The 26,597-nt window shown below is 39.4% G+C and overlaps 1 protein-coding gene across 2 annotated transcripts; it reads right to left on the reverse strand.

The window, feature by feature from the left end:
• Positions 1 to 283: 283 nt before the first annotated feature.
• GPR180 (G protein-coupled receptor 180) lies at positions 284 to 26,371 on the reverse strand. 2 transcript variants are annotated; one of them, XM_030036405.2, is made up of 10 exons: positions 26,300 to 26,371; positions 26,125 to 26,269; positions 23,558 to 23,716; positions 20,253 to 20,447; positions 16,613 to 16,793; positions 16,357 to 16,406; positions 12,980 to 13,137; positions 6,478 to 6,669; positions 6,041 to 6,118; positions 284 to 4,419 (listed from the first exon to the last, which is right to left on the reverse strand). In XM_030036405.2, the coding sequence occupies exons 2-10, from the start codon at positions 26,258 to 26,260 to the stop codon at positions 4,261 to 4,263; spliced, it is 1,308 nt and encodes a 435-aa protein (XP_029892265.1). In that variant the 5' UTR covers positions 26,261 to 26,269; positions 26,300 to 26,371; the 3' UTR covers positions 284 to 4,260. The 2 variants fall into 2 exon arrangements, with proteins under 2 accessions (XP_029892265.1, XP_029892264.1); XM_030036404.2 differs by having other exon boundaries at positions 26,125 to 26,326.
• Between the last annotated feature and the right edge of the window lie 226 nt (positions 26,372 to 26,597).

Raw genomic sequence — 26,597 nt, forward strand, 5'->3', positions numbered from 1 at the left:
AGAATACGCATACTAGATGCAAAGTAGGGGCTGGACTGTGTGTTGATCGTGGGAACAGATGGGAGAGATAGAGAGAGAAATGACACCCATTACACTCAAAATCAAATGTATGAGAAAGGGGAGGGCACAGACAGAGCGCGGTGGGAGAGACAATTTGCAAGACAGGAAAAAGATTTGCAGAAAACAATGGTTTAAGAAAAACTGGAATCAGAACTTACTGTTCACTGGAAAAATCACAGTCTAGTTGTATCAGTGCAGTTAGAAAAGAATGATCCTTTGAAAAGCAGCTTAAAACTTTTTTAATGTCTGATATTTGCAAGGATCACCTGCTCTTTGTACATTGCATAGTCACACAAAAAGAGTTAAAAGGTACAGCGTAACACCAGCTTTGGCCAGCCCAATAAACATTCTATCAACTAGAGACGTACCATTGCACAGAATAAACTAGAGCCAAATCAAATAAAATATTTTTCCAGTTCTGCAGAGGACTGAGATGCAAGCAAAAAGATTTTGGTAATTCCATGGCTCTCCATTGGCACAGGAACCAGAAAGGAATATTCATTACATCTGACTATAAACGTTTGTCTTGTGTGGGAGGTCTTAGTATAGTAATATGTATTAGAAACTTGATATTTTTCCAATCAAGCCTTTCCACTTCCATTTACATATATTTAATTGTAAATATTCGTTTTCCTACCTGAAGCACTTTAAAGAAATGTACAATAAACACATTCTACACAGAAGGTGGAGGGAATAGCTTAGGGGACTTGTGATGGTCCCTAGAACTGCTCCAGCCTCCACCTCGCTAGTCGGGAGCAATAGAAGATGATCCCTCCTCACCACTTGTGGGGGGGTCTCGTAGACCGAGTTGGTGATCTCACCCTCATTTCTCCTGAACCGGGATCCTCTCCCCCAACCAATAAATCATAATTGATGCAAACTGGTATCTGTGCCAGCAGAAAAGGTGATGGCTGGCAAGGAGGTGTTCTCTCACTCATACAAGTGGATTTCTTCTTCAGAGCACAACCGACTTCAGTTTGCAGTCATGTCAACATCCACTTATCTTTTCTGAGCACCGAAACGTGTGGGCAATAGAATTAGTATACTCTGTAACCACCACTTTACTTAAAACAGAACCGTGCAACGTGCAGAACTCTCAAAAGGGATGTCGTCAGTTGACCTCAACTAAGCAGCGCTGTTCGCCACGGTCAGCAGCGGCAGCGCGGCCTTCGGGGAACGCGCTTCAGCCCCTTGCAGTGCCGCGGCGAGGCGGCAGGGAGCCCGGAGCCGCGGCGGCTCTCCCCGAGAATTCCCCGGGTACGCGGCAGCTTTCGGTGGGCACAAACCCACATCGCTTACACGGCGGGGCTACGGGCGTACCGCAGGAGTACTTCTGTCCGCTGCCGACACCTAATGCATAGCTGACGTAGGGTGCATCGCTGAGTTCCTCAGATGTATGCAAGATGTATGCAAAAATTCCTCTTTTTTTTTTTTTTTTGTGACGGAAAGCACGTTTTAGAAAAAGAGAAAGAAAAAGTCTTACAGTCAGGATGCACTGATCGCAGACAACTGAAAGAAGGCTGGAAGCTATTCTTTCAAGATGAGGTTATAAAACCAAATTGATAAAATGGGTAACTGTGTGAATAAGCGTGAAAAAAGCAAGGTCTTATCAGCTGGTCTCACAGAAGATATAAGTTAGGAAGAAGAGATAGGCTTTCACATACCCACTTCGGGCATGATCCAGAGGCAGTAAGCTTCAAGCTAGAGTACAGGTAAGTACGAAGCTTTGTAAATCAGTCACACTTGAAGACTCCCCCCAAAGACACCCTGTACCGAATTAACTGACATCTTGAATATTACTGCAGTCATAGTGACCTACTGCTACAGTACACATTAATGATTTAGTAACATAAAACTGGTGAGTGTTGGTTATGAAAGAATGCTAACAGACCTGGGCAGAAATGCGTGTCCTTTGTACCGCTTACCATGAGAAAGTGATACTTAGGTGCTACAGTTACATTAATAGCAAAATTAAAATTTTATTTTCAAATTGTTGGGTTCAATGCCAAAGAAAGAGGATAATGTTACCTGTTGACTTACAGGGCAATCTGGAAAAGATTAAGAGACAACATCTTATGCTTCCTATTTACACCTAGATTAACTATGAATTCGTTTTATGAATTGTTGTACGGTATATTTATAAGGTGAAATTAAGATACCATTTACCTTAATACTGACCGATTGAAGTCAGAGGGACTACAGGAAGTAAGAAAATACTTCTGGAGAATAAAACAAATGGAGTGCCTCTTCTAAAAGTCACATACAGGTTTTTCTGCATAGATTAAAACTTTTATCATGACGGATCATAAACTGTAAAGCAGTTCTTGTGTCTATCAGAAAATTCTATTTTATGTGTGAATTTCATGTCTTATACATGAGGACAGATAGAACTCTTCTACGGCATTATTGGAGACTTATCAAAAACAGGGTGCTTTTTTCTTGAGAAGATGAAAAGTACAGAGATAAGCAGGGAAATAAAGACTGAAGTTTTAACCAATAATATTTTTGTGTGGTTATCAGAGGAATGTAATAATTAATCTTTTAATCATTCTGAAGATTGTGTGAAATCATAATATCTCATCTTTTCCAGCCTCAACCTGCCATTCTTGATCTGAATTACAAACAATAAGAAAGGAGATGATTTAATGAGCAACTTTGTCATGTTGCCATTTTGCCTTAGTCAAAGGCAAATGTCTAGTTTTGCCTCTAAACTAAAATGGAATAGACTTATGTTTCAACTATGCTCGCAACCGAGGCAAACATGAATAGAAAAGTTAGGGCTATTTTAAAGGTAGAACCCCAGTGTCTTCACATTTTCATAAAGACATAATTAAATACACACTGTTAAGAATAAACAAACATTCATTTACTAGAAAATAAAATCCACGCTGTGAAGAAACACGCATCTATGAAAATAAGTCTAAAATTTGACAAATACTAAACTAAATCCAAAAAGAAAGATTTCAGCCACAATGGCAATAGGTATGTTCTTATTATGAAGGAAAAAAAAAAGTCAGCATGATTTAATCATACTAAATAAATAGGCACTTCAATAAAGTATATATTTACACTGGCTTTCTGAATGCTAGGGCATCACAAAGTAGTATGGCTTTATTACAATGGATGGAAGATGGCAACTACTTAGAACCCAGTGCCAACATGGATTATAACAAATCCAGTGAGTATTTTGTTTTTCAATTATTCATAGAAAATTTAATCCTGATTAAGTATCCTTGGGCAGGAATTCATGGGTAGTTGATGACTGAAACCAACATTTATTTGAAATGCTTCTGTTAATTTAATCTGTGTATATGGCTTAATTATGATTGAATCCTCAATGTAACAGAAATGAATTATATCAGGATTAAAATTCTAGTACCACATCACCCATTCCATTTTCTTTGCCTTTTTTCCCCCCCCTTTAAAAGATGCAAGCCTGCTGTTTTAATTACCTTTATGTTGCTATGTCTTATAAGTCTTAAATACTGTTTAGACCCTCATTACTGGATGAAATTTTTAGTTACATTTATTTAAAAAAAAAAAAGGCAGATATAAACCCTATTTTCATTCCCATTAAAATTTTAACCAGTATGAACATTAGTTGCAAAAAAGGCTTTTCTTTTACACCAATAATAAAGGAAAGTTTCTTGCAGTCAGTTGTGAACATTTTACATGTATTTTCTAGAGGACTCTCCCTCTTTTGTTTCCCCTTCTTTTATGCTTATACATAAAATGCATTTTCTCTAAAGCATGAAAATAAAAGAACTTGTACTCATCGTTACGCATCACACCAATTTCACAACTGGCCTATTTCAGGCTTGTTTGAGCTTGTAGATGTTTTAAGAACTGCATTTTATAACACCTTCAAACCTAGTATTTATTGATATAAAGTAAGGACTTTTTTTTGTGTCTGTGAATGGGAGAGAAAAGATTCGTTGTACTTTTCCGTGATACAGCTCAGCACCACATACTAGACATAAACAGTATTTATAAAATTATTCAAAAGATGGATTTTTCCACTCCACAATACTTCTAACAGACTAATCTAGGGACCTTGTCAGACCAAAGTTCTGTGAAGTGCTCTTATATTATCACTCAGTCTTCCAGTGAAACCAATGTATCACATACCTATGACAAAAATACCTGTATATTTAAGTCATTATTGCACATTTATTACATAACGTATTCTTCCTAAATATCTCAGAAGTGATGTCGACTTTTATGTCCAGAGGATACTGTTAGTGGCAATGTCACTGATGACAGTGAAGATACTTCCCAATATAGACTATGAGATAGAAAAAGTCTGTAGAGGATAACCATGGAGATGCACTGACAGAGGATAACACCTATGGTAATAATCTAGAGACAAAAAAAAGAGAGAAAAGGAAAAAGCAAGTGAAAAAACCTTTTAATACTGCTGCAGTTACAAAAGATTTGAACATGAATCTCAAGTCCAGGATTCAGACTCTCACACCTGGGTGTTTTTAAATCAGTAGATAGCCCTGGGCAAGTCACATAACCCTTCTGGCAGTCTCTGTTCTGGGGAATTTCAGACTTGCAATTCACCACCCATGCAGTTTCACAAGCAGAGGTGATGTTTAGATATTCTGTTCATACAACAAACAGAGTGGAAAAAAAACCAGCCTGGAAACACTTTGCACTAGCACACTCATGGAGCTGTGAGGATAGCGATTAATCAGCCTCACTTAGCCAGACCTCTTTTCAGTGCAAGTCTCTTCATCTGTAAAAGATTTGTAAGGCAGTATTTATCAAATGTATAAAGGTAACTACTGTTTCTGAGAAAGCAAAAGCCTAAGTTCATGTACAGACACTCTTTTAAAATACATGTTTTTCTTAAATAAATACGGTATTTATTGATCACGCATTTCTTTATTCTATTGAAGTGCATTTAAAGAAGGAAACAGCTAAATTTTCATGATGTAGGAACTGCAGCGGCACACAATGGTTAAACTTGCTCAAATGCAAGAACAGAGTAACCGTACTCTCCCTTCAGTAAGCTCAAAATCTCAAAATATTGCAAAAATTTCCTTTACTGATCCCATCTCTACAGGTTGTCCTCCTGTCGTGATGATGTTTTCATCAAGCAACAACAAAAAGTCTCTTCGTTAGTAGCTATAGAGAAGTCTTTTTTCTCCCTAGATTTCTTTTTTTTTTTTTTTTTTTTTTTTAAAAACCAAATGTAATATTTCATTTACTACATATTTTTAGTGGAACCTTTTTCTTCCCCGTACATATCCTCTACACAAATAAAAACTCAATTTCCAAAAATATTTGCATACAAATGCACAGACAGTTATAACCATAGAGAAAAGAAGCAAACTCTACCCTGGAATGAGGTAGTCAATCACCTGAGAATAGTAGTGCACTTTATCTGAATATGGCAGGCTCCACACACTAGTTCTCTAGTTCCTAATATGTTTAAGCAATCGAGAAACCAAGTGAGTCCACCTTTGTTTTTAACTGTTTAGAGCTTACAAACCAAACTACATATTTGGACCGATTTCTTAATCTAAAGAATACAGTTCAGCTACAGGTTCCTGACCTATTTAGCCACATAAAGCTTTTAAAGGATGAAGAGTAAAAAGCAAACAACAACAAAAAAAATCCACTGATTTATCTTTCTACTAGCTTTGTTAAAAGAATCCCCAAGGTGTTGTTAATTAAAAAACAAACAAGCAAACAATAAAACAAAACACCCCCCCCATTTTCCTTTGACTTAACAATCTCCCCCTCTCCCTCCCTTAACCTAGAAATGATTACCCGTAGATGATTCAAACCCTGTATGCCTTTGTAAAATATGACTCACATTAGCATCAATGAGAGCTGTGTGACTAAGACTTTTCAAGTTGCTTTGGGGTCATAAGATTAACAGCCTAAGAGCATGAGTTTGCTAACAAACACTGAACATGAAGAACAACTACTATTCAAATTCCATCTCTTTTATCTTGCCTGTACATACCTTTTCTCTTTGATATTCTCTGAATATTACAGCAATGGTTGCAAGACATGGGTGGCACAAAAACCAGAGAATGCAGGCCTGAAAGAGAATATGAGTATAAGTTATAAAATGACTACATGCCAGCTTAGAAGAAAGAGATGACAGTTAGAGGAACTGCATTTACATTTCTGTCTATTTTATGAACCCATTGTTTAATTTTCAATCAACAGAACGAAAACCACACAATGAAAGGTGGGATTTCTGTTTAAAAAAAGCTCTATACTCCTTGTCAAATTAAAATGACTACTCAGAGTATGATGACAGGGTGCAATTTAATCAAATCAGACACTCAAACATTAACTTTCTTATGGAAGAAAAGAGTTTAGTGCTTAAAGTCAACTGCATGCCACAATTATATTTATAGCAGAAGGGATCAGTTTCCCTGATGCAACCCATACTTTGGCAAAGGTGATATAGAACTCCCTTTTCAGCGTGCTTCTCTCCACTGTGATGATCTGGTAAAGACCAGCAGCCAGTGACAAAGCTAGGCAAACTCTGAGGCCAATAAGCAGTCCACTTGCTAAGCCATGGTGTGAGTGGTAGCTGTGGTGATTTGTATCTTCAAACTGCTCCCAAATTAATAAAAAGCTCTGGAAAAGAACAACAACAGCAAAGTACATTTAGAGTAAACAAGGTTACACTAAACCTCAACTAATCTTCCCATCACAGATTAAGTTATCTGCACAACTGGTCATGCTCCGCTCTGCTTACTGGAGACCACCATGTCACACAAAAAACCCTAGCCCGAACTCCCTTTTGGCACTACCTATTACTCCAAGTGCAGCTGGCAGGAACAGAGTCTCAATTCTTGCATTCCATAACTTTTAGAAAGTTAGACAAGTTAAAGTTTCCCCTAATTTGGATAGAAGGAATGTGCCACCTTAGCATAAGATCCAAAATAATCATCTAGTTAAACAGTCGGCCTGCTCAGCAGGAAGCCCACTGAAATGATTCCACAGAGCTACAGGGAGGTGTCTCCTTCCACTTGGGATCCACAACCTGTAAAGCTTGTTTCAAAGGCAGGCGACTACGCCTTTTCTTTCAAAATCCTAACAGGATTCACTTTTCTTTTCAAAGATGGGGAAGTAAGAGGGTGGTGCTGCTGCCCCTTTTATACAATAGCCTAAAGGCTCAAGCATTCACCCAGGTTGAACTTGGATCTCCCACAATTCCCTCCTTTGCCTAAAGGATATCCAACTCACATCTCCCACCTCCTTGGAGAGTGCCGCAACTGCCAGGCTATAGGCTGTTCTTGGGTGGGCCACTCTCCACCTCTTCTATTGAAGCTGTGCCATTGTGGAGAAAAGAATTCAACATCAGCTAGGTCAGAAACTGCGAGCGAGCCTGACTCTGCAAGCAACTGGCTCGGAAACCTCCTAGGGTCTAGGAAAGGGAGCATGACAGGTTCCAAATGCCGTTCCAACATCTGGACAAATGCTCTAGCCAACAGATAAAGACAGTAATCCTCCGTAGCTCTCAGCACTGTATCCATTTACTGCAGAATCCAATTTTGTAGGAGCACTGTGAGAAAGAATATTGATGGATTCTCCAAGGAAAAACAGAATAAGTGCCTAGTTTGTGAATCTTAGTTGTGTAGAAGGCAGGCACCTACTTGTTGCATAAAAAATGGATCTTGCTGAAGAGTACCTTTTTAAGACTTTGGGAATGTTAACGTTATAAATTAGAATACCCATGAAGTTTAGACTCCCCCAGCATCGTGTAGCAGCTAAATGGCATTTTAAGACTTGAATATACACTGGAATCCAGTCCACCTACTGCACACATCTAACTTGCACTTAGGCTTCAGATGTCTAATGAAGCAGGCTTTCTGAAGAAAGGTAGGCAAATTTGATTTATATGAGTGAGGTAGCTCTGAAGGCCTTCAGAAGCAGACATTGTATGCCTCAATTTAGAAATCTAAATTAGTCAGATTCCTTTCTGAACACATTCAAAGGCTCTCTCACTACATTAACTACATAAAGACAAAAAGGTTATGGATATTAACTTTAAAAAAAAAAGTGTAATCCACCTGTGTCTTCCAAAGATGGGTGTCCTTGAGTCTCATCAGTCAAGACAGTATCATCTTCGCTTAGAATATCCTCAGAGAGTACTCTTGCTCTTTTGCCCTCCCTTACCTAGGCCATGACACAGCAAGCACGACTGGTGTCATTTCAGTCACTCCTCAACTACCTGGATGGAAAATGGAAGGATGGGAGAGGGACAGACGTGAAGCATGCACGTCTTGAACATCACTGATTACTAGTAAACAATCTGAACAAATGGCTTCCAAATGTTCCCACCATAACACTCTATTTCTGAGTAACTCCAAGCAAACATCTTCAAATGATCAAATTACTTGACTGAGAATTCTGTCAAGGAGTAAGACTGAAATAAGGCTAAAAGGCTCCTGAAACCCTGAGCTACAGCACAGTGTTTGGTAAAGTTGTGTCTACAGCACTAGTTTTGGAATGAAATCGATGAATTCCTATCACAGAAGTTACTTCAGTCCAGGTGAAACATGCTCACACAACAAACAAGGGTTCTACCAGTTACAGAATCACTGCAGTCTTGTACAGAGCATTTTCCCTTTTGATATTTACACTTGGGAATAGCAAAAGTATTTAACTTCCCTGGACTGGACATACACTGTCTGAGAAAATAAAAACCCCAACCACCTCCTATTCCACCTCAGGAATCTTCCTGACTAAATCATGCATCTGGGGGGAAGAAATATAGGCTGATGAAGATGAAACTGTAATATTGCTTTAAGAAGAAACTTTAGGTAGATCCCAGGGATAGTGTAACCTTAAAGAACAGAACTCATGAGGGTTTGAATTTTCCTTAACCTACACCAACAGTAACAGCAATGAAGGAAGCCACTTTCATGAGAAGATGACAAAGAGCTGGAGTAAAGGAATTATGAGAACAAAGTCCAAATCCTCATGGGAAAATAGAGTCTGACAGCACAGTATGTTCTGGACTAGCCCTTTAGAGTGTAAACTGTGTAAACAACACAGGAAAAAGTTGATCAAAGACTGTGTGTAGTGACAGCAATGTAAGATCACAGAATTCCAGCTTCCTTCAGTTTCATTAGATTATTCCAAAATAAGCAGAAGGCAGAGGCATTAGAGGCAGAGATGGAACTATCAGTGCAACACACTGGAAACTCGGACAAGATGAACAAGTGTCATTGCTCCTCCTGTGAGCTGGGACTGTTCTCACTCATCAGAGAAAAGCAGGATTCTATAAAAGAGAAATCTGTGCTGTGGAGTGTTTCTAGGTTACAATGGATTAGGCAATCTGTTCTCAATGAAGGAAGAGTTTCCATAGACAAGCATGATCTTGAAGTCAAAATTTCTTTGGCTGGCTATGCCTGAGAAATTAAGGTCAATAAGCCCTGAAGTCCTTTACCTTGACCACAGAAAGCCATATGTCAGCTCACTTAGCTGCAATATCAGGAACACCAACCTGCTGAAGTGGATATTGGAGACATTTTTTTGTTGGCAGTGAGCAGAACTATGTTTGAACTCTGAGAAGAAGTCAGCAGGGGAATTCTAGTTGTTATCCAGAAGAACAACTCTGCTTAGGCTGTAGACAAAAGAACTAGATGAGCTAGGTAGCTGAAGAGCTGACTCGCACTAGCTATGTCCAACACTAAGTCACAACTGCTTCTTCATAAAGGAGAATGACCATCTCCTTTTTTACACAATACACTGTTCAAAATGCCTGACTTCACCTGCACATACTTCTGTCCTACCTTGGTTCACAGTGGACACCAACCACTGTCCAGTACTGGTCTTCCTCTCCAAATGCTAGAAGAATGTTTGCCACGGACATCATCCTGATGTTCCAGATATACAAGTTGAACCTCCACATCCATACAATGAAGAACCAGACACTCTTCTTTTTTGTCATGAGGAAACAATTATGGTAGAACCCCTCCTCCCCTTCGCTATGCCAACACTGACTTTATGGCAAGCCAAGATAACATATCAATCTCCAGTGAAGGCAGGTTCTCATGGGACAGATCATCTCTGAGAGGCAAGGGGAAGAGGGAAGCAAAAGGGAAATCAGAAGTAGCAGCAAGGCAAAGTGGATTAACTAGCTGCTTCTAAACATATCTAGTACTTGGGTATCTGATGTCATGCAATGCCAGTACAGTAAAAAATGGTTTAGATCTAAGGTCAGAGGTAGAGCTCATTCTGAGCACACCTTTGGGGTGTACCTAAGAACCCCTGTGAAGTGTGACATCTAATGCAGTAAGATTCTATGTCATTTTCGTCAGGTTCAAAGTGATCAGCTGTCTTTCCAGAATCATTGCCTCTACTCCAATCAGCGCTGAAAGCTGAAACTGCTCAGGTCTGGGTGACGGGAAAGGCCTGCCATGAATAAAGTTCTGAACAAGGTTTGTGTCTCAGCAGCAGAGAGCAGAATCTTTAATGAATACAGAGCAGCCTGGGAATCTTTTGTTCTGAGGCTGAAATAAAGAACAAGTTAAGGCAAAGGGAGACGCTGAATCGCAGACTTGTCCACCCTTTGAGATGCTACCTCTTTGCAGCCGCAAAGACAACAAGAGATTTGCTGACTAGAAGGCTGTGTCCACCCTACACTGACGGTAACCTGTAAACACAGCCCAGGAAATTGCTGGTGTTTCTGAAAGAACAAAAAGAAAGAATCCATAGCATCAGTACAAAGAGGAGAAAAACCCCTGAAAAATTGCTGAGTAATTTGAAATAGTAGCAGGCAAGCAGGGTCAGATAGTTTGCCAGTCAAAATTGCAGTTAAGTTGAAGAATAACGTATTTTTCCAGGCTGTTCACTTGCTTGACTTCCCTGAAGATGAGATGAGGACAGGTAGTATAGGATGTCGATAAAACTAACATGGTTCAATATCTATCTGCTGCGTTAGGGTAATGCATGTGGTTTCCAGCACCCTCCACAGCAAGTCCTCAGAACATCTCTGTTATCCACATAAGTCTGTCCAACCTCTGGCATGGGAGGAAGCTGGCTCTCCCATAAGAATCTCTGGGAAAGAGCAGGACAGAAAGGAGGTTATTGTAGGTTTTTAATCATTAAAAGTGATCATTGATTGCCCTGTTACAGCAGGTCCAACAGCCATGTCAATCTAGACAGACCAGTGAACAACAGAACAATCTAGAGAATGAAGTCTTGAGCTCACCACCTTTAACAGAGGCAATAAGCTCAGGGGATCAGTATCGAGAGCGCAACAGCCGCATTCTGTACTAAGGAGAAGAAATCTGGCAGTAGGTATAGTTTGTATGTACTGAACCATGAAAACATCCTCTCCAGAAGCAGCAAGGATACTCTTGGTGTCAGGTAACTTTTGCTGGAGACAACAGACACTGAGATGGGGGTGCAAAACCACCAGGCAATGACATACTCTGATATCCATATTCTGTTCCTACAAGACTCCTGCCAAACCTGACATTCCCAACGTTACCAGGAGGAGAGGTGTGGTAGAGCTGTGCCTTCGTGGTGAAAAGTGAGATAGCCAGTCTTGTGCCAATGCTCCAGTGGTGCTCAAAGAGCTAACACAAATGCGTAATGGACCAGTAGCAGGGGAAGTAGCATATATGTATGATACCTGCCCTGATTTTTACAAGTAACAACCAAAAAAAGATCAAGCTGATGACACTGAGTGTCCTTTCTATGTTTCTATGTATAGTAAAAAGGAAACAACAACAAAAAACTTTCCAGTCTCAAGTGACAGAGTACTAACACACCCATATGTATGTACAAGTGGAGAGGCATGAATAAAATTAATAGTTCAGAAGTCTTCTTTACTACCAGCATGTAAAATTTCTGGTGCTAGACGGGTGTCGAAGTAAGGTGGAATGAACCTATCTTTGAATTTCAACAGTCCCATTGACCTTAATAGCCTTTGGTTTATATTCTTAATTAGCAAGAAATGTCAGCTCCCAGCTACTCTTAATGTTTGAGCAGTCCACTTATTTAGTTTGGAAGCAGCACTAATTACAGATACTACTCAAATGCCACAAAATCTTCAGTATAATCTCTTCCTCATTACTGTCTCCAGTTTCTCCCTGCTCTTCTCTTTCTCAATGGCTTTCAGATTCTCTTGTCTTTATGGTGTGATTTAAAAAAATTTGTTTACAAAAGGCACCACCAGGGTTGGATGATCTCCATTACAATTTACTTTTAAGTTACTGGTTTACTTGACTTTCTAATTTATACTAATGGAAAATATTTGAATGAAATTATGTGTCAGACCATTTGTATATTTGCAAGACCAATCCTGCACATGAACCTTTCAAGAATTCCCTCATATTGATTAAAAAGACCATTAGACATCCTATTTGAGTGGTTCTAAGAGAAGGATACCAAGGATTTCAATTTTTTTTGGTGACAGAAAGAATTTCTCACAACAGCTTTTCTTGTCTCTCCTCTCATGCTGCTTGTTGTCACCCCCCATAATGTAGTTCACAACCCCTCAGTTGTACTGATTACAACTATTTATGGGACCATCTTATAAAATCAGATCAGTAAAATGACTGTGCTGGCTGAAAGATCTTAAATACCTCCCCCCCCCCCATCTAGATCATTCCACGGATCTGGTTTACAGTATAATGCTACAAACAATTGGCACAACCAGGAGTTTGGAAAACTGTGGGAACTTCTTAAGTGGTTTTACTGCTGAACAAAAACATACTGTGGAGCTACACCTTAAATTGTTAAAGTAAAGAGAAGGTGTTGTTACCTATTAGACATACTGGGTGCACATTATGCTGTGGGTTTTTTTTTTTTTTTCCAGTCTTGATACTCCCTCCCTCATAAAATATTGAAATTAGTTGGTTCACGGTTCTGTCATACCTAATAGCAGCTGTGTATTTCAGTATAAGAATGAATACAAAATACAAACCTGTGTAACAACAACTACTACAGCAATGCCAGTAGATGTTGGAGTGGAATCCCACTGAAGAGGTCTGCCATGAGATTTCTTCATTCTGCCTATTGTCCAACCCATACACAGACTCAACAATAAATATAGCATTTGTATCTGTGAGACTATGTCACACACTATTAAAAACAAAAGAAAAAATAAATAGTCACAACAAAAATACAGTTTTTTCTAAAGCAAAGAGAAATGTTCGATATACCTACAAATGAAGGGTGGGCATTTACGCCTCTGTATGACCTTTAGCCATAATTTTGGTGATAGTTTGACTAGCTGAGGTTGCTTTGCCACAAAACGTGGGTATTTTGAGTAGTTTCCAGTGACCAAACAGATCACTACCAGCTTTCCTCTAGTAATGCTGCAGTGCTGCAATAACATGGGCACAGCACCACATCCTCCCAAATCCCACTCTTGTGTCAAAGAAGTCTGGGCTCAGGAATCCATCTGCATAAATAGGCTTATAAATGCTAAAGAACCAAAATCATATGTATGTTAATCACACTGCAAATACAAAAAATGATGAAATACACTCCTTCCTTTTCTATGAAAAACTTTTGTTCAAAAATCAGATAGTTGCATTGTACTTTAAATTAATTGCACTTTGTCTTAAGGATGCAGTAGCTTTCCACAGAAAGCACAAATATTTAGGACAAATTCCACTCTCAGATTCTTAAAGGGAAAAATGTAACGAATAACCCTAACACAGACTTCATTTGGAGCAACAACTTGCCTGTATTTCATTTTATCAAATGCAAACTACCTTTGCCTCATTTTTGCTACGTCCCTTTTTTTTTTTCCCTCTGTTTGGGAACAATTAACACATACGCCATAAAGTTACATTCTTAATCAGCGTCTCAAACCTGTGTTTGAAGCTGTACCTGAATAAAGAAGACTTCAAGCTAGAATATATTAAAGCCTGTAGAAAGAACTGAAGATTTCTTTCTGGGCAACTGTTAGCTTTAGACCTGATAAGTTTTTGACTGAAACTTACCGAACAATTTTTAAGTTGGTGCTTGGACTTGAGAGTAAACTGTCTCATTGTAGTGGTGTAGCAGAGATGTACAAGAAAAAATTATTCTTATATTATGTAAATTGTGAATTTGGTTCAGAAACTAGAGATTGGGCACTACACACAACAATGCTTTCTTTTCCACTTGACTAATATTTAAGTTCAATTAAATTTGTTCCTTATTTGTAATTTTCACTTACACTATCAGGTACAAGAAAAATATTTCTATGTCACAAAAGCAAACATCTGTTTTTATACAAATTTTACAAGGCTAGCTATGGAGACACAGTACTCCCTAGAAAAAATTGTTACGTGAACCCAAGGCATGCCAAACCAGTGTCACAAATCCAAGCTAGAGAAATGACTGAACAGATCTGGATGTTCTAGAGAGCATTTTATTTTCTGTCACTCCTTAAGACAGCTTGCTCTATAAGTTATAGCCAGACATCACCTCTCAGTCACATCTTCGATATAGATATTGCTCTGCTTCAGTGTGGCAACAATTCAAATGGATTCCCAGACAAAATGGTGTAAGATAAAAATTCAGTACTGGTGTTAATCTTTGACATCTCACACACCTTGCCAGAAAGCAAGAAGGTCAAGAGAAATTTCTAAAATTACAATAATCACGTGATATCCAGGGTCAGTGTAAACTCACACGCTACCAAGCTGATACCGTATCTGTCTGATTTCATCACAATTCATCTTTTTTGGTTGTTGCAACAGGCATAATAATACTCTCTGACTTTTCACATTTTGATCTTACCAAAAGTTAAAAGATCACTATTTGTGATGCTTTTGAGAGCCAGGTTTATTGGTGTGATTTATACAATTAACTTAGGTAATAAATTAGACTGAGGGTCAGGTCTTTATACACGGTGAAGACTTAATGGTGGTAGGAAAAGAATAATTGCTTGGGATACCATCTGAACAGGCTTCTAGAAAGAAATTCTGGCCTCACTGCCAGTCAATAGAAACTTTACCATTTACTTTTAACTCGGATTTCTGTTCTGATATAGGAAAAAATGGTAGCACCTTCCATCTTCAAACTATACTACTTGCTATCAGCCATTCTTCAGAATTGTAATTGACACTGAAGCTTTCCACATTTCTGTTACTTCCGGTCTTTTACTGTTTTGGGAACCATGAACCTTAAAAACAGTAGGAAAGGAAAACTCTCTTAGCTGAATTTAAGAAATTCAGCTATTGATTCAAAAAACATTTTATTCTCAACAACCTTTGCTTTAAGCAAATAAAAGTGGTCTCTTCACTACAGTTCATACACAGAAAAATCTAACATGCAGCTACTCTCTCTGAAGTTCTGGCTGGGTAGTTAACACTGGGTTTCTCACTGGGGAAGAGTTATGACTACCTTCATGTTCTCTATTTAATTTCATTTCAGGAGATGAGAGGGAAAGTTTAATAATACAGTTGCTGGAGAGGCTGTAAGGATCTCCTAACTCACATGGTTAAAACAAGAAAGAAGCAATTACTGTGGTGCCAAGTGCCATCAAGAGGCTGTTAATTCCAACTGCAAGCTTCTAAATGAACTCTAGGAAGAGAAGTATTTTTCTATATAGGCTGTTACTCTCCAACACTATCCCACTACCACAGTACCACTTTCTTAGGGTGCTTCAAGCCAATCAAAAGGCAATGTATTTGCTTAGAAAAAAACCCCCAATGCTTCAAACATGAACTAGAGAAAAGAAACCCCCAATGACAATGTTTAACCCTGAAGAATCCAGGAGGAGTAAATTAGCGCATTTTGGGAAGGGATGTTACAGGAATTCAGCTCCAGTGAGAACTCAGAATATCTATACAGAGTGGAGAAAAATGCTTTGTTAACATCAACTCTTTACATAAGCATTTTTTGCATCACTCTAATCATATCACTTGTGCTGTAAAATGCTTACTATTTCATTATAATAAATGTTAAATCTGCTAGTGAAATGACACACTCCATAAAATGTCATTAAGTTTCCTAAAAAGCTTTGCTACTCTAGATAATGCAAACTCCACAAAACCCTTCAATGTATTAAAACATATACTCATGTGATAGGCATGTATTTAAGTGTTTGTAGGAAGGAAGCTTCAGACAAGAAAATCCTTTAAAAAAATCCTAAACAATATCACAATTGTGTAACTTTAAATACAGTTATTGTAAACATCCAGAATAAAACCTGTTTTTCAGAAGAGCAACTTCTAGTATTTTATATTAAAAATCCAGCGATATGGTCCAAGATCATAATACAGCCCAGCAACAGCATTCGCTGACGTATTATGCAGATTAATGTGTAAGAATACGTAAGAAACAGTAGACAAGCATACTCACATTCTGCCAGACTTCCCATAAAAGGTGCTCCTATTCCATCTTTAGAATAACTGATGAAACAATAAAGAGATGTTATTTTTAAGTGAGTGAGCCTTAGTTGTATGTTCTCTCTTAAAAGTACATTTAGGCAATGATCTAGTTCTAAAAAGTCAGTCCTATGTTTTGTCACAATCACCACAGGAAAGATGATGTACTGATCTTTACAACACAATGTTCTTCAACTCTTAAGACTGAAAGCAAAAATAAGCAAAGATACCTTGAGAAATGCAGGTAGTTGGCAAAAGCTGAACCAGCCTGCAACAGTAATGCAACTGTCAACACCTTTAATACAGTATGCATAGGTCCACGCTTCTTAATTGTTTGCCATAGGGACTGTGCATATATGCAAGCAGTTACGAAGTATGCTAGGACAAGCAGGAAAAAGAATTCATGTAATCCTGTGAAAAAAAGAAACAGAGCTTAGTTTTTATTAAAAAAAAAAAAAAGTTGCCACTAGCGGTAAATAACTAAAACAAAACACAGGGTTTTTATATATAATCACTGGGAAATACTTAGTAACTGTCACCCAAAAGTGGTAGTACAGATAAAATGAGTAAATCCTAGCCTATCTTATCCAAGAAAGTCAGTGAATTTTTTCAGAGCTGATTATTATTCGATCTGACAAAGCATTTCTTATTCAATACCTTTTCTGAGTGTAGGAGAGATTCTGTTCAAGTACAAATAGCTATGTAGCAACTAGTGAAATAGTATAAAGTGGCATACAGTTTCTTCATAAACAGAAAATAATTGTAGCCCATTTGATCAGTCAGAAACATACTAAAGGACTTATTTTTAGCTCTTCTTTTTGGCTTCAATTTTTAAAGGCACAACCTGAGATGAGAGAAACCCCAAACAGACTTCTGTTGAATCTATTTAACCACTGGGTGTCACTCTTCCTCCACATAAAGTAGTTAGACTAAGCAGCACAATTGACCAAGACAGAAAACTTTTAGATAAAGAAAAATGGAAAGAAAAATAGCACAGAGAACAGTAAGTTCATAGAGTGGATTTTTTTGCACCAATCTGAAAAAATGCCCAAAGTATTTGATATTATTCACAAAACAGAAGTACTCTAATTTTCAGTCTGGTAGGAGCCTGGTAAAATGCTTCCCTGAAGACCTGCATCCTGGAAATCTCTTCTGTTGTCCAGAAGCTTTGGAACCCATCATATGAGCTCCCAAAGGGTCAAAGCCAGTGAGCTATATGCAAAAATGGGTAAGCAGACATTTCTCACAGAAAGCTTATGTTTTCCTTCTCCAACCCTCCTTGAAACCAAGTGCTGCCCACAGAATCAGATTCTGAACAATGTTTTTCCTCCAGCAGCAAGACAACTCTGCTAAAAACTTCCAACCAGCTCCACCCAGAGATTAGAAACATAGCAATTACACACACTTCAATACCTAAGTTGAAAAACATTAGAACTGTATGAGTTCTGGACTGTTGCTAGTACGGTAACTTCTGTGGCTAAAATTAATAATTTTGGACATATATACAGTCAAATGGGAGAAAAAGACCATAAGGTAATAAAGACTCATAAACCACAAATTTAGGGTCACACTGCTTCTCTTGTGTCCCTATACAAATGCATGATTTACGAACAACAAAAATAGCATTTTAGATAAAATCTCTTACTCTTTCTTTCACTCTTTATCTTTCTGCTTCAAAAGATACCCACTGAAGTTGGCAAGGATTCTGTAAATAAGTTATTTCTCACCATGATGAGTGGGTACACATGGAAAACTCTTTAGGAAAATCAACTAGCTTTTAATAAAAACTAAACATTTAGGATGGAAAGCTCCTTCCAACCAAAGACAGATTGTGGATGACTGGCTTGAGACCAAAACAATTTAAGAGAAAGTCGCACTGAAATACAACTATAAAAAAAACCAGAAGGGTAATTTGCAACCTGTCTTTTTCAAGTTTCCTGACTTTCAAGTAACCTAGAGTTGACAGAGAAAATAAAACATATGTACCTTAATTTGAAATACCTAACTTCAAAGATCTTCAAAATGCTGTCTACCTGGTCAGCTGCCCTTAGAAATCCTAGATTGCACTGGTACCATGTCTTACGTAAAAAAACCCTGCTATATAAAATGATAAAAGATTACTTGCCACGGATCAGAAGCCAGGCCGCCTCCTCTCTCAAGGCAAACATCTTAATTTACAAGGTTACAGTCTCAAGTTCTTTCCTGTACTTCCCTTACAGTCCATTTAATTTTGAGATCTCCTGTGTCAGGCCACAACTTTAGTAACTAAAGTGAAGGATGACCTAACTAGAATCATCTATAACTATGTAGTTTTTAGTTGCCTGAATGAAAGAACCAAGAAATGAAGCTGGACCTTTTCTCTGATACCCTGATGTTCCAAGCTGTGCACCTATGGAAAAATGACAAACATTATTCCCCAAAGATGCATTAGGGAAAAAAAAAAAAAGCGCAAGAGATTAAATCCTCCTCAGTTCTTTGAAAGCAGACACAGGCATGTAACTTCAGCATTCATGGCAGTGATGCAGGTTTTAATTCTGAAAAAATAGAGATGTTCCTCTGCAACTGTGGAAGACATGGCATGTACAGCTCACCCTCTTTCCTACTTGCTAGATCTAAATACATGCATCCAACGCATTTTACACACCTCCTTAGTCAACATGCAAGCTGGTCAGAGTTCTGCTTCCAAGTGCTCAAAGTCTTCCTATAAAACTAATATAGAGCCCAGATGCCTCTCTAGGAGGCGTGTACACCACTTTTAAGGGCCACGTGATGTCTTATACTGCTTTGCCCATTGATTTAGCAAAAGAACGCTACTAGTGCTTTTTGAGAATAAGTAAATTAACCTAGAATTCACTTCTGGATACAAAATTCACCAAATAAAAGCTGCCAACTAAATTTGGAGATTAAGAAGCACAGTTAAGAAGTTAAAGAGACAGGTAAGTCAATTTATAACCGTTGAAAAATGGATGATTAACAGTGCTACTTTCTTACAGATTCTGCTAAATGTTCAGTGAATATTTTCTTCCCTTCAAAAAGGGAGCTGCCTTTGTTCCCTCTATATCCTCTTGAGACCAAGAATGACAGCAGGGCATATGATTCTGAGCACAGCAATTAGGGTCATTCTGGGTATGTAGGTTAAATCTGTGTATGACAGCAGACTAAAGCCTATCAGGCTCTTCCCTTACAACAGACCTAGGTTAGCAACATGTTGATGAGGCCTCCCAGAGCAGCGAAGCTAAGCACTGCAATGAAGCACACATTACGTTGGTTTGGATTGTCCAAAGCATACAGTTATATGTAGGCATTTCTTTAGCTGCTGTCTTGAGTCACTTCTAGAAGTTTTTCTTTGCATGTTGAAAGATTTAAAATTGCATTTCTTACGTAAAATAAAATCAGGACTGACAAATAGCTAATCTGCGGCCTGTGACTAAGATACTTAGAAAGACCTAAACATTGAACTGAAATTGTACTGGCAAAATGTTTTATCGTGCAGGTACTTGTGTTGCACAGAATCAAGTTTTACACAGCTAAGGAATTTAATGAATTCATTAAAATCAGGGATTAAATTCACATTCAAGCGGAAGCTTACAATTTCAACATGGGAAAATCACCTATCAGCAAAGATCTTAACACTAACTTTCCTTGTGCATCCATCCTTCCAGTTAGGCAAGTTTTGGAAAGTCAGGCTAGAGAAAGGGAAAGTAATGCCAGAACATGAATTAAAGTTTACTCCCCATGAAAAAGTAGAATATGAAATATAAAAGACTCTGCTATCCATTCTCCATACTTTTCCAAGCATAGTAAGTACTGATTTGTTTGGGTGATCAGATCCTTAACTTACAAATCTAATTTTAAGAAAAAAAATCTTACCAGATTCCCCTGCGCTAAAGTGATCTAATGGATTCCCTTCTGCATCTGGGTTTAGTAAGACCATTTCAAACTGAATATCCTCGGATTCAGAATAATTCTCCTCGCAGGTAAACTTGTCTACATAAAACACATACCATGTTTCCGGATAAGGAATCTGGGACACTGTCAGATTTTGCTCTGTGTGGTTCACAGTCACTTTGGAAGAAAACAAACAAACAAAAATAGAAGTAAATACTCAATTACTTTGTTTTTAGAAAACTAATCTTTGAATGATAAAATTTAAATCCACATAATCTTATACAGGTTATAAACAACATACAATACAAAACAGTCTTGGTTTTGAAAACTAGCCATAACACCAGACCAGACTTCCAACTTCATCTTTTGCTTCAAATAGGTGCAGCCAAGGGTTGGTGAGGAGATGCACTGCATTCCATCTCTCAGCTTTTGGGTTTGCTGGGAGGGTTCCCTTCTGCCAGAAGGCAGTGACTGCAAACTGTGTCTCCTATGCTTAGCACATTCCTGTCCCCTAGTACAGTATTGATAGGACTAGGTATTCTGTATTAGCCAACAGATACTTCTGCAGTATGAAAAATACCTTTGTGAAATTTATTCTACTCTGTTTTCAAAGATATTTAGAGCACCAAACAGTAACAGCCACATGTGAACTCGGTAAACAACAGTGTGCATACTTTAAAGGTGCAACTTCGCATATTTTACAGCATCTTCCCCAAACCATAATAGACTGAATTTCGACTGACAGCTAAGGGCTGAGACCATTGTCTAACAAAACTGTATATTTCCAATCAGATTACATTTAAAACCAACTATGAAAGAGACAGACGTTTCATCTGCTCACTGATCTTACCGCTATTTTTCCTAAAAGCAACTGTTAACAAAGCACAATCTCTCCAGAATAAACATATGCTGCAAATGAAATCTGTGGCTCTGCATGTTTGGGTGAAACTTCAGGAATTGTAAGTGCTGTCATACTGATTACTGAACTCAAGTGCTGATCAGCTCAACCACGAATGAAAGCCATCTCTGGAGAAGAAATAACAATATAATGACTGGATTGAAGATTAATTCACCTTAATAGTTTAAGATGACAACGGCTAAGGATAAGGGAAGAGAAAAGTGTCATAAAAATCTACAAAACAAGCTAGTTTTTTATGCAAAGGCCTTTCTAAAAAAGCTGCAAATGTACACACAAAACAACCCTTAGCAAACTCATTATCCCTAAATATTTAGTAGACAGAATTTAGAACTAATTTCTAACTTGAAGCCTACCTGTGAAAAACATTTATGTCATTTAAACTTGCTTCAACTTCAAGAAGTTATTTTCTGTCCTCTGAAGGCATGAACTGATCAACACTAGGATCCAGGAAGAATGTGTGATATGTTACTTTGCAGCAATTGTCATGAAGTACAAATTTGGACAACACACAAACCAGAAAAAAAAAAAAAAAAAAGCGTTCTAACGCAGGCAATTCATCTTGTGTAGGTAACGGTAAGTACGCATTCCACTCTGGAGCTACATATCTTATCAATCAAATATATAAAGTGAAACAGCTCCCTTCAAAAACCCCAAGATTTTTAGAAACACAAATTTAGGATTTCATATAGCACTTCATCCAAATGAAAGGCAAACTGCAGCTGATAAGGTTGGCTTTATTCTCCATCTTGACTCTCAGCTGAGTTCTGACACAGTGTTATTTGCATCAAGACGAAGGATCACACGGAGCGTGTTTAATTGGTTTTCCATCAAATCTGCAAGCTAACTCACAGGAAATGAAGATAAAACAAAAATGTAATTGATTTTGCTCAAGATCAGCAAACAGATCCACCTCACCCTGTGGTCACATGATTCCTAAATGCAGTAGAAAACAGCAAGTACACTGCTGAGACAGACAGGAGTGATGGGCCAACTGCTAGTCATTTCAGCAGCACTTAATGTTCAGCTCAGATCAAGTGTAAGGGAACTATGTCCTTAGAAGTGACATCTGTGTAAGATTTCGTTATGACAGTGTTCCAGGAGATCAATTTGTTACTCTAGGGATTCTGGCCGCACAGAGGAAATGTATTTAAAAAAGAAGCTGTATTCACTTAAGATATATTTGAATGAAGTTTCTAATATTAATTTCTTAAAGGAAAATTTATGCTTTAAGTTGGTTTTGTAGTATTACGATCAATAAATGGTGCAAAAATGATTATTTCAGTATGTTTGTCTTCCAGTTACATAACTGAATGCTTCAGTGTTTTACTGTTCTTTGAAAAATGCCTTTTCCATGGAACTGGAGAACAGGAGCCTCCTGACAAATGAGAAATGTTCCTTCATAAACAAAAGACAACAAGATAACCTACATATTCTGTACTGGTATAATTCTCAGCTCAAATATGAAAAACATTTGAATGTGAGGTTCAGTGATGAATACCAAATTACAAAATTAAAGCATGAAAGAACATTAAATGATAATACAGGCAAGTTATAAAGTAAGGCAGCATAATCCAGATTAATTTTCGCAGATGACCTTAAAAAACTAATGATTATGAGGTTGTGAAAGAAAAAAAAAGAACAGAGAAAAAAAGCTTTGCAGGTACAAAATTACCCTTCTACTGTGTACTTGGGCTACATACTCCCACCTCACAAGCATTCACTTCAGAAGTTCAGAGGTAACTGCAGCAGACTCCATCAGTTTGCCTCTAATTTTTTTCACTCCGCTGCAATAAAAGTCACAATCCAAACTGTACATTTGACTGTCCCAAACATTTAGATTCTCAAGTTCTTCAGTTTCATATTACAATGGTATTCTTTGCAAATTCTTTCAAATACTCAACATGATCTTTTTTATGGAAAAGTTTGAGATAAAAAAAAAAAAAGAAAAAAGAAAAAAAGAAGGACTTTTACTCCAAGCAGAGTTAGAGAAAACCTCTGTACTGAATGACTAAATGAAAACTTCAGTCAAACATGTACCCTTTCTGAGCTGTGCAGAAGTGAGAGCACGAGACTAGAACTGGTCATAACGTTTGGCTGTTAGCATTAAAGTTATTATTTGTCAAGGACTGTTCATTTTCCAGCAGCATACTAAATCACAACTTGCAAACAAAGTCTTCTGAAGTGATGCAAACAAAGCAATTTTATTTCCTTGTAATAATTTTTAATTACAGAAGGCCAAAGTCCTGCTTGTACTTAAGTTGATGCAAAGTCCAAATTCACTGAAATAAATATTCTAAATACACAGACAACAGGGTTCTAAATACACAGGTAACTTAATTTCTAAGGAGGGAAAGAAGTAGCAACTTACTTGTCAGCTGAGCTTTAGAGAACTTCTCTGTACAGCTGTGATCTTGGATACTGTTCTGCAGCTTCCGCCATTCCTGTGCTTGAAATAGGTGAAGTCTAGCTGCTTTTGTCACAGCTACCGCTACGTTCTTGATTCTGACACACAGAACAGCATGGTCACCTTGATATTTAAAAAATAAAATCAACTACTCTGCCTTGATGTCAGTTACAAACAAAAAGCTAGCACTGCGTAGATTTTTTTTATAAGTAGCAGCACTAAAGCTTCCCTTTATTTCTTAAACTTCTACCTCTACTTCCCATAAGTCTTTACGCTCTTTCAGATACAATTTCTAGACATCTCATTAACACAATACTGCATGCACGATTCTCTATGATGATACTTAAACCTTCACCACAATCCAAATGTCATTTAACCACCTCTACCACAAACAGCCTTCCCCCCCCCTTTTTTTTTAAACAAACTTCCAGATAACCTTTTTAGTCCTTCCTCCCACCCCAAATTTTATTTTCTCAAGCTCAAGTGAAGACAGTGCCTCAAACAGTCTCAATAACTGGTTCAGAGTCTAGTATTTTATGACCTTTGTAGCATGATTATGAACATCATAGGGTAGCTCTTGAGTTTAATACCAGAAGAACTTATGTAAATGGACCTTCATGTTATGGACTGATTAGAGCTAAAATAGCTAATTATAGATGACAGACGTCAAACGATACAAAGAAAATCAAACTTTTCAAAAGTGTTCTCTAATGTGTCAGTCTACCTATAGGCTGCATCTTGACATAGAGAAATACTTTAGCCATTTTAGAACTAGCTCATTTGACACAATTTATCTTGTCTGGGTAATTCTACCCAGATTATTAATTATTTTGATAAATTCTTTCATTATATATTGCCATGGACTACTTTAAGTAACAGTAAGTAATTAAGTAATTAAAACATAGGATTTAATGGAGAAGAAAAAAATCAATTAGTACTGCAAGAGTACAACAAACTCATTCAAATTTAAGCAAGCTTTGTATGTTTTTTATACTGTCAGAGCAATCTTCTTTCCCACCTAACCTAGGCACCAGCTGGATGTGAGTCAATAGACTACTACCAGCTTCAAATAAGGCTCTGCCAGGAAGGCTTGCCTGTTCGGAGCCAGCTGTGAGATAACGGTCCTGCAATAAAACCTCAAAAAAGGTGATCTCCTGGCATCTGTAAAATGTTATATGGACTACAGTTTACCCAAGTTGCTAACAAAATATTTTGAAAAAATAACAGAAGGTTCTAAAAAAAAAGCCCATATGGCTTTGCTAAGACCCCAAATACGCGTAGTTTTGGGTATTCATGCAGAAAGAGGAATATTTCTAAGAAAATATGCAACATCGACTTGTAGAATGAATTATATCAGCACACCTAAACCACTCATCTTGAAGCTTAACGTTCTTTTCTCAGATTAAGCAGTGCACTTTTTCCCCCTTTAGATCTATTCAGAGCGCTTCTACAATTATCTTCCAGGACACTAATAATTAACTGCTTTCAAGTCACTCCATGAGCTATCCCCACCCTATCTATCACCTCTCATTCACCACTAGAAGGTCACATTCTAACTCTTCTTGGCTTATGTCACGTTTTCCTTCATCCCACTAGATTTTTTTTCTTGCAAACATTTTTGTTTTTCTCTCACACTGCTCCTCCAGTCTGGGAAGAAGCCTGTGTAAGTATTATCTTCATGGCTGCCTTTTTACGCATGCCACAGAACTCTTCTGCCATGAAGATACCTGGGAAAGAAAACGGTCTAAGCTTCCGAAATGCTGAGCGTATAGGGAAAGTATATAGGAAAAGCACGCCGACCAGCAGTGCTTGCATGTATCTGTTTTTGCAAAGTAAAACTTCTGCAGCAAGGAGAGTCACTTCCAACCTGTATTTCTGCAGCGACCATCCTAACAGGTTTCTAGCCCATTGCTAGGCCTCTTCACTAACAGCCAGGAATTACTACCGCCAAGGAGTTAATAACGCGGGAAAGAAAAGCCATCGGGAACAAAACGGCGAGAGCGCACACCCCGGTGCACGGTGACACTAAAACCGCCCGGGACCGCGCGACAGACACCTGCAGCGTTAAGCCACGCTCCCGCGCGGCGGGGGTCCCGCAGGGAAGGAGGCACGCGTGTCCAAGCCAAACCGCCTCTGCCTCTCCCCGCCGCTCCCGCCACGTCAGGCTGTGGCCCACGCAGGCAAGGCACGGCACCCACGGCCCGCCGCGCCACTTCTCCGTTCTCTGCTGAACCCCCGAGGCCGTTCCGCGAGTCCGAGGGGCTGCTACCGACGACTCCGACTCCGGCTTCCACCGCCCCGGCGCAGCCCCGACTCGCTCCGGCGGGGTCCCGCTTCTGGCCGAGCTTCCCGCCGCCCCGGCCCCTCAGGCCGCCGCCCTAACGGCTGCCCCCCCGCGCGCCGCTCTGACGCGCCCCAACGGCTCCGAACCCCCCCCCCCCCCCCCCCCCCCCGGCCCGTTTCAGGACGGCGGACGCGGCCGGGCCGCGGGGCTCGCTCCCTCCCTCCCTTCCCCTCCCTCGGGCACCCACCGTGGAACTGGAACCGCGCCACGGGCCGCCACGGCTCCAACCGGGCGGAGGAGCTGGCGAAGCCGCCCCGCAGCGTCTTGCCCCCGGCGCCCCACCAGCCGGCGGCGCACAGGAGCCACAGCAGCCGCCACCTCATCCTCGGGACCCGCAGCAGCCGCCACCTCATCCCCTGGACCCGCCGCCGGCGGCGGCCGCCGCCGCTGCCCTCTCTTCCCGCCCCCCCCTGCCCCGGTTCGCGCCGCCGCCTCACGTGACACCTCCCCCCCGGGTTACAAGTGGGCGCGGGACAGGCGAGCGGGCGGGCAGGAGCGGAAAGAGAGCCAATAGGAGACGCGCGCCCGCCCCGGGGGGCGTGGCCGAGGCAGCCAGCCCCTCCCCTGCCACCCCGCTCTGCGCCTCCCCTGCTGCAACGTGTCCGCTGCTGGGTTCGGCCGTAAGTTGAGAGCCCACCCCTCCCCCGGTGTCGTAAAAGG

The sequence above is a fragment of the Aquila chrysaetos genome, chromosome 14, assembly GCF_900496995.4.
Source record: "Aquila chrysaetos chrysaetos chromosome 14, bAquChr1.4, whole genome shotgun sequence".
Classification (NCBI taxonomy): domain Eukaryota; kingdom Metazoa; phylum Chordata; class Aves; order Accipitriformes; family Accipitridae; genus Aquila; species Aquila chrysaetos.